Source organism: Ruditapes philippinarum, unplaced genomic scaffold (assembly GCF_026571515.1).
Source record: "Ruditapes philippinarum isolate M1 unplaced genomic scaffold, ASM2657151v2 ctg15446_1_1_1_1, whole genome shotgun sequence".
In the NCBI taxonomy this organism is placed as follows: domain Eukaryota; kingdom Metazoa; phylum Mollusca; class Bivalvia; order Venerida; family Veneridae; genus Ruditapes; species Ruditapes philippinarum.
Genome location: NW_026862040.1, coordinates 7,693 through 15,912, shown reverse-complemented (window position 1 = coordinate 15,912; position 8,220 = coordinate 7,693). Strand labels below are relative to the sequence as shown.

The 8,220-nt window shown below is 34.2% G+C and overlaps 1 protein-coding gene across 1 annotated transcript; it reads left to right on the top strand.

The window, feature by feature from the left end:
- Positions 1 to 1,668: 1,668 nt before the first annotated feature.
- On the top strand, positions 1,669 to 5,682 carry LOC132717747 (uncharacterized; the record flags this gene model as incomplete). The annotated part of the gene is given in 2 exon segments (XM_060701309.1): positions 1,669 to 1,866; positions 2,841 to 5,682. Coding segments are annotated over 2 exon segments (260 nt in total), but the record flags the coding sequence as incomplete, so codon positions are not given.
- Between the last annotated feature and the right edge of the window lie 2,538 nt (positions 5,683 to 8,220).

Here is an 8,220-nt window from a genome sequence, read left to right as displayed (position 1 = left end):
TAAGATGATGTGTCATGCGCAACAACCAGACTCTTACCTCCAGGGTCAAGGTCGCACTTGCTCATTCAAGGTCAACTTTGTCCATTTGATGGTATATGTCATGTCTGGTCCATAACTTTCTTATCTTTGAAGGGATTTTGTAAATACTTGCCACAATTGTTCACAATAATGAGAGGATGTGTCATGCTGGGCGGCAACCTGCCAAGGTCAAGGTCACACTTGGAGGTCAAAGATTAACATCATTAACGTCTTTTACAGGGTATATTTTGTGTCCGGTCCATAACTTTTTCATAGATCAAAGGATTTTGTAAATACTTGCCACAAATAGTCACTATAATAAGACAATTGGTCATGCCCAACACCTGCATCCTTACCTCCAAGTTCAAGGTCACACTTAGAGGTCAAAAGTTAAGATAGTCTGTTTTAAGGTATATTTTGTGTCTGATCTAGAACTTCTTCAGGATTTTTAAATAACTAGGCACAAATAGTCACAATAATAAGACAATATGTCAAGTACAACACCTACATCCCTATCTCCAAGGTCAAGGTCACACTTAGAGGTCAAAAGTTAACAGAGTCTGTTATGTCGTTTATTTTGTGTTCCGTCTATAACTTCTTCATAAATCAAGGGATTTTGAAAATACTTGGCACAAATTGTCACAATGATAAGATGATATGTCATGCGTAACACATGTGTCCATTCTGCCAAGGTCAAGATCACACAAAGAGGTCAAAGATTTACATAGTCTGTTATGGGGTATAGTTTGTGTCCAGTCCATTTAAAAATACTTTGCACAAATAATCACAATAAAAAGATGATATGTCAGGTGCAAAACATGGGTCCTTACCTCCAAGGTCACACTTAGATGTCAAAGATTTACATAGTCTGTTATAGGGTATATTTTGTGTCCGATCTATAACTTCTACATAGTTCAAGGGATTTTAAAAAATAGTTGGCACAAATAGTTATATAAATAAGACGATATGTCATGCACAACACCTGCACCCCTACCTCCAAGGTCAAGGTCACACTTAGAGGTCAAATGTTAACAGAGTCTGTTATGTGGTTTATTTTGTGGTCTAAGGGACCCATTCAAGGGATTTTAAAAAATAGTTGGCACAAAGAGTAATATTAATAAGACGATATGTCATGCACAACACTTGCACCCCTACCTCCTAGGTCAAGGTCACACTTAGAGGTCAAAGGTTAACATGATAGAATTTTAAATTCCGTGTTTCATTTTATTAGTATTTCTTTAATAAATTTATTGTTGCATTTGCAGATCTAGCATTGATCATAATTTTGGACTGAAAGTCCTGAAATCCATACATCAATCTTTTGAAATAGCACAATTTTATGCTTCATATAAAACTTCCCCGAGGCGGGGGACGTTGGTAACTCTGTTACAAATTCATGTTATGTCAGTAGGGGTAACACTTGGAATATGTCTTTTAAACAACTTTTTCTCATGAGCCAGTGTAACAGTTTTTTCTCAAGCATGGTAAGGTAATCATCTTGTCTATGTATGTTATTTATTAGATGACACTTCCTATTTATTTTAACAGTAATTAAAATGTCAATTTTTCAGAGGGATTCAGACCTGTTTGCAGGTGATGTTAACGAAACTTTATGTAATTATTTTTTTTTATTGTTTATTATTTTTACAGTTAGTCCATTTTCTTGTGAAGGTGATAGTGGGTCTGTTGTAATAGCAGATGAGGCGGATGATACCAGCACTGTTAATGTTGTGGCCCTTCTCATTGGTGCGGTCAGTGAAAACAATATTTTCCGCCATAGTTACGCCTCTCTCATGAAAAGAACGATAGAAGAAATAGAGGTACAATATGACTGCATTGCCATACCATGTAAGTTGATTTTCATACTTTCCCCTTGTGGCTGAGGGGTTGCCTTTAAGGGTTGAGGCATCAGAATTGCAGCCACTGTTTATCCTTGTGTGATCGTAGGAGGCGACTAAATGGGGTCAATTATTGGAGTCTATGCATCTCTTAGCTCCAGCAGGTGAGGTGATTTTGACTCCTGGTGTTGCTTTAAGTTTGTAACACCTGAAGTTAGCCAAAATCATCTTTCCTGTTTAAACAGTTTAGGCCTCATATGACCTAAATTGTGTTGTTGTTCCATAAAACCAAACAAAATAAAACAAACAAAACATTTTCATATTTAATATCTTTTAAAGCAGCTATGATGATTATTTCCATATTTCCAAAATAGAAAATCTTTAATAAAATGACACTGTTATAGTGATAACTATTGGTATATGTCAAAGTGCTCTAAATTTCCTAGTACTTTACATGTATAATCCCTGTGGAGCCGTGCAAAACACAACTTTTGGGCTTTTATTTGGAACTCAATTTTCCTTCATGAAACTACATGAATCAGAATAACCCTATTTTGTCAAGTACAGTAGTAGGTCATTAAATTCATGTACACAATACACACTTACTACTCACTTGCAGTACATAAATTTCCATAGAGACCCAGGGCATTTTTTTTAAGTTTTGGGAAAAGACCCTTATTTAAAATTGGGGAAAATATACACCATTGTGGGCAATTTCAGTAATTACTACTTTTTTCAGGGTTTTACAATTTATTCATAGTGTATGATAAAAAACCCTATAATTTTGTCACTGAAATCTTTGAAAGAACAAGTCAAAACTGTTTAAGATTTCTGAAAAGTATTATTTTACTGATGTTAAAAATGAGTTTATTATTTATAACTGAGGTGGTTAGCTTTTAAGTTTAATTTATGTTTTATGTTGAACAATACATGTTTATGCTAGTTTTGAAAAAAAATTTATGTGAACATAACTTAACATTACAGCAACTCTGTACCCACGTGACAGACAAGGAGAAATTGGACCTATTGGCGCTGGGAATGCTTAGTACACATCACTTTGTGACTAAACAGTTCATCGAAATTTGTCAACAGTCAAGATTATTGCTTCAACTGAAATGAACTGATTCAGAAATGGTGTCCAGAGAACCTTTAACATGTCATCTGAAGTTAAAAGACATCCAGATAAACTTAACAGTGTCATCTGAACTGAAAAGGCATCTAGATGAACTTTAAAGGGAACCAGATGAACTTTACAATGTCATCTAAACTGAAAAAGCATCCAGATAAACTTTTAAATGTCATCTGAACTTAAAGGAACTTCACTGAGGTTTTTTTGACATGACAGGACTGGAAAGAATCATTTGAGATTTATGTTTCATTTAATGATCCAGTGCAAATTGTCAGATCAATCGCTAACCTCATTTTTCCAGAATGATTACTCTAATTGTGAGAAAAATTACCCAAAATTGAAAAGCATTGCAATTATTTTCACTCAAATCGGGTTAAGAATAACAAACTAATACAATTCTCAATTTATTTCTGAGTATATTTCTTAATTATCTGATGCATATCCTTCTGTTTTAAGTCCCCCCAGCTGATCTGTGTTAGAGATTTAAATTTTATGATTTCAAACCTCGGTGGAGAGGCCCTATTAAAGTCATCCAAATAAACATAATTGTGTCTTCTGAACTGAAATGTTTCCAGATGAACTGAGCTTAAAGGCATCCAGATGAACTGGGGTGGAGGGGGGTCATTTATATCACTATATAGTTGCTTGTTTGTCCTCATTTCTTTGAAATTTACTTACTAATTCTCACAGGACCTATATTTGTTGACCAATATCTTGAATATCTCTCAATATGAAGGTATATTTACATGAACTTATAGTTGTTGGTGGCATTTGAGGTCAATGGGGTCAAGGTTAAGTCATTGACGCCTATGATTTATATTTCTACCTATCTTTATCACTGATTTCATGCAGGGTACTCACCAACTTAAAATCATTTGCCTCTGTCCACTGTGGGAATGAATCTCGTCAGGGACTTTTGCTTCAGGAAGCTATCCAGCTAGCTTATTTGGTTATACATGTACCCTGGTTCCCACTTGTGCCTGAAATAATGCTTCAAAGGGACACCTGAGGTCTTTCTCCATCAGAAACAATGAAAATTGCTTGATAACTAATTTATAGACATTTCTATATAATTAATGACAATAAAAAAAGAATAAAACTTGCCATTATGTCCTTGACATGTGATAATATTCAGTCGTGAGCTGATCTCACACATGCATTTGCTACCAGAAAAACTGTGTGTGTTCTTATATATTGTGAATTTGTGTCTTAATTTACTTCAAGAATGTTTTTGATATTTATCTGTTATGCCATGATCAATTTTATAATATAATTTACAATGTACATTGTTTTTGAGATTATTGCTGTACAATGTTTTTAAACTACTGTTTTGTGATTGCTTTTTGTATGTCATTTATCTACACATTATTTTAAATTGTTCATCTTGTAAAAAGTCAACTTATTTCCTCTGTTAATATAGATTTATACAATCATAAAATTAAAAAAAAAGAAATTTTAAAAGTGAAAAAAAAAAGAGAACAATATTATGTCTAAAGTATGGATGGAAGGTTTTTGCTTTTCTGGAATATAAAAAGTTTGTTATAATTTTACATTTTTTAATTTTAAGAGCCATTAGCAGTTTTGCCAAGTAAAGGCATTTAATTAGACATGCATGCTTAATCTAAGCTATGCACGTCTAAGTACATGCCTTTACATGGCATAATTTTACACAAATGATTTTTCTATGTCACAGATTTTTTAATGGCAACAAGCATTATAAGGGCTGTTTGTAATCATTATTAGCAGGATTTTTGCATGTATTTTGATATGAATGATGTTTGTAATTGTCTGGTGAATGCACAAATGAAATCATAACTTTATATTCTATAAATAGTACATTGTTGTTGAATATTTTGTTGAGGAAAATATTATTTTGTTTCTTATATCATTTGTGTGCATTAAATAACAGTGACTTTAGAGGAATTATGCATATATTTTTCATGCATTACATCTGAAGCAGCACGATGTTAAGGAAAATATTGTTCTGTTTTCTATTATCATTTATTAGAGTTTAATAACATTGACACTAGAGGGTTAATGCATATATTTTCTGTGCATTAACATCTGCAGAAGCATATAAGGTTAAAGGTGATATAGTTGATATGAGGGCTTCTGCATAATACAGTTTTTGCATGAAAAAAGGTTCCATTAGATCTATTATTACATAAAATTTACATTCTACGTCTGATTTGGCAAACTCCCGCAGCGGTTACTTCCCCTGATCAGTACAGAAACCACTGCCACCACAAGTAAATTCGGTCATCAGAGAGCCGAATATATTTTTTTCACTTTTATTTTTAAAATAGAATACTTAATATCATTTTAGTTTTCCTTTGCTTAATGTACAAGAATGCAAAAAATATACTTTTAAAAATTATTTTGTAAACATAACGAAAGATATTTTTACTATGACACCTTATGTATATTAAACAATGGCTGAATTTAGACAGTTAATGAACGATTGCGTAACAGATTTTGATCCGGCAACTGTTTATCTGGTAAGGATGTAATTGTAAATCTGCCAGTTGGATATGGGATATTTGGCGTTCTGAAACTGGCCACCATGTTTTTGTCACATGATACAACTATCGTCACGTGGGTTTCAGTGGTGGCAGTGGTTACAGTAGAAAAGCGTGACCTAATCGCTGTGAGGAGTTGCTGATTTGGTAATGTTGCATATTATGTGTTTTGTTGTTTGTTTTTATACCCCCAAAAACGAAGTTTGGGGGGGTATATAGGAGTCACTCGGTGGTCGGTCGGTCGGTCGGTCGGTTAGTCGGTCGGGCGGTCGGTCGGTCGGTCGGTCGGTCGGTCCAGACGTCCGTTGCATTTTCCTTGTCCGGAGCATAACTTGAAAACTAATAGTTGGAATTCAATATAACTACATACAATGGTCAAGCACATTGAGAGGAAGTGCAGTGCACAAGAACCATAACTCTATCTTGACTAATTACAGAGTTATTGCCCTTTGTTACTTTTCCTTGTCCGGGGCATAACTTGAAAACTACTGGTTGGAATTCAAAACAACTTCATACAATTGTCAAACACAATAAGGGGAAGTGCAGTGCACAAGAACCATAACTCTATCTAAAGTAATTACAGAGTTATTGCCCTTTGTTGCTTTTCCATTGCTTTTATTTTTGTCCGTTGCATTTTCCTTGTCCGGAGCATAACTTGAAGACTAATTGTTGGAATTCAATATAACTACATACAATGGTCAAGCACATTGAGAGGAAGTGCAGTGCGTAAGAAACATAACTCTATCTTGACTAATTATAGAGTTATTGCCCTTTGTTACTTTTCCTTGTCCGTGGCATAACTTGAAAACTACTGGTTGGAATTCAAAACAACTTCATACAATTGTCAAACACAATAAGGGGAAGTGCAGTGCACAAGAACCATAACTCTATCCAAAGTAATTACAGAGTTATTGCCCTTTGTTGCTTTTCCATTGCCTTCTTTTTTTGTCCGGACCATAACTTGAAGACTAATGGTTGGAATTCAATATAACTACATACAATGGTCAAGCACATTGAGAGGAAGTGCAGTGCATAAGAACCATAACTCTATCTAAAGTAATAACAGAGTTATTGCCCTTTATTACTTTTCCATTGCTTTCTTTGTCCGGACCATAACTTCAACACTAATTGTTGGAATTCATTATAACTTCATACAATGGTCCAGCACATTGAGAGGAAAGTGCAGTGCACAAGAACCATAACTCCATCTTGATTTATTACAGAGTTACTGCCCTTTGTTTCTTTTCCTTGTCCAGAGCATAACTTTAAAACTACTGTTTGGAATTCAAAACAACTTCATACAATGGTCAAGCACAATAAGGGGAAGTGCAGTGCACAAGAACCATAACTCCATCTTGACTAATTACAGAGTTATTGCCCTTTGTTTCTTTTCCATTGCTTTCTTTTGTCCGGACCATAACTTGAAGACTTATTGTTGGAATTCATTATAACTTCATACAATGGTCAAGCACATTGAGAGGAAGTGCTGTGCATATGAACCATAACTCCATCTTGACTTATTACAGAGTTACTGCCCTTTGTTACTTTTCCTTGTCCACAGCATGACTTGAAAACTACTGGTTGGAATTCAAAACAACTTCATACAATGGTCAAGCACAATAAGGGGAATTGCAGTGCACAAGAACCATAACTCCATCTTGACTAATTACAGAGTTATTGCCCTTTGTTACTTTTCCTTGTCCAGAGCATAACTTGAAAACTACTGTTTGGAATTCAGTACAACTTCATACAGTTGTCAAGGACATTAAAAGGAAGTGCAGTGCACAAGAGCCATAACTCCATTTTGACAAAATACAGAGTTACTGCCCTTTGATACTTTTCCTTGTCCGGAGCATAACTTAAAACGTACTGGTTGGAATTCAAAACAACTTCATACAATGGTCAAGCACAATAAGAGGAAGTGCAGTGCACAAGAACTATAACTCTATCTTCAGTATTTATAGACTTATTGCCCTTTGTTCTTTTTCTTTGTCTTTCTGGACTTATTACAGAGTAATTCAATTAAACTTCATCAATGGCCAACCACATTCAAAGGAAATGCAACATATATGAACAACAATTATCTTTAATTGCCCACAACCATAACTCTATGTTTCAATTCTTTTACAAGGTATTCTGTTACTAGTAACATCCTCATTTCCGAAGCAGACTTGTGGGGGTATTAATCACATTTAGTGATAGTTCTAGTTTTCGTATAAAAAATATTCTTGTTGTCCATTTCACATGGGAGTGTGATGTCAATTGAGAGTTATGTTTTGATGAAATTTTAAGTACGCTGTTTTTACATGGCGCCCATGTCACACTGTGATTTTATTGCTTTGGGAATGTTTTTTCTTTATTAATGCACCCCTGCATTCACAATTTTTATGCAAGAATATTTGTTAAAACTCACTCTATATGTGACTATACAGATATAAAACCATTATGATTTTTGAAAATTTTAATGTATATTTTGTTAGTGATTACTTATGCTGTTTAAAAATGTTTAGCTTTAGGTAAGTCCATCACTGAATTATTTGTGAATGGCTTTGAAAGTTTTGAAATACTGTTGTGTCATAAACAAGTAGTGCTATTATACGTTATTTGTTGTTTATATATTTTTATGCTCTTATGATGTAGAATGTTATTTTGATGAAGGTTGTGGCCGAATCATAATGGTAAATAATAGATTAAAACAAAGAACCCGATTTTGACC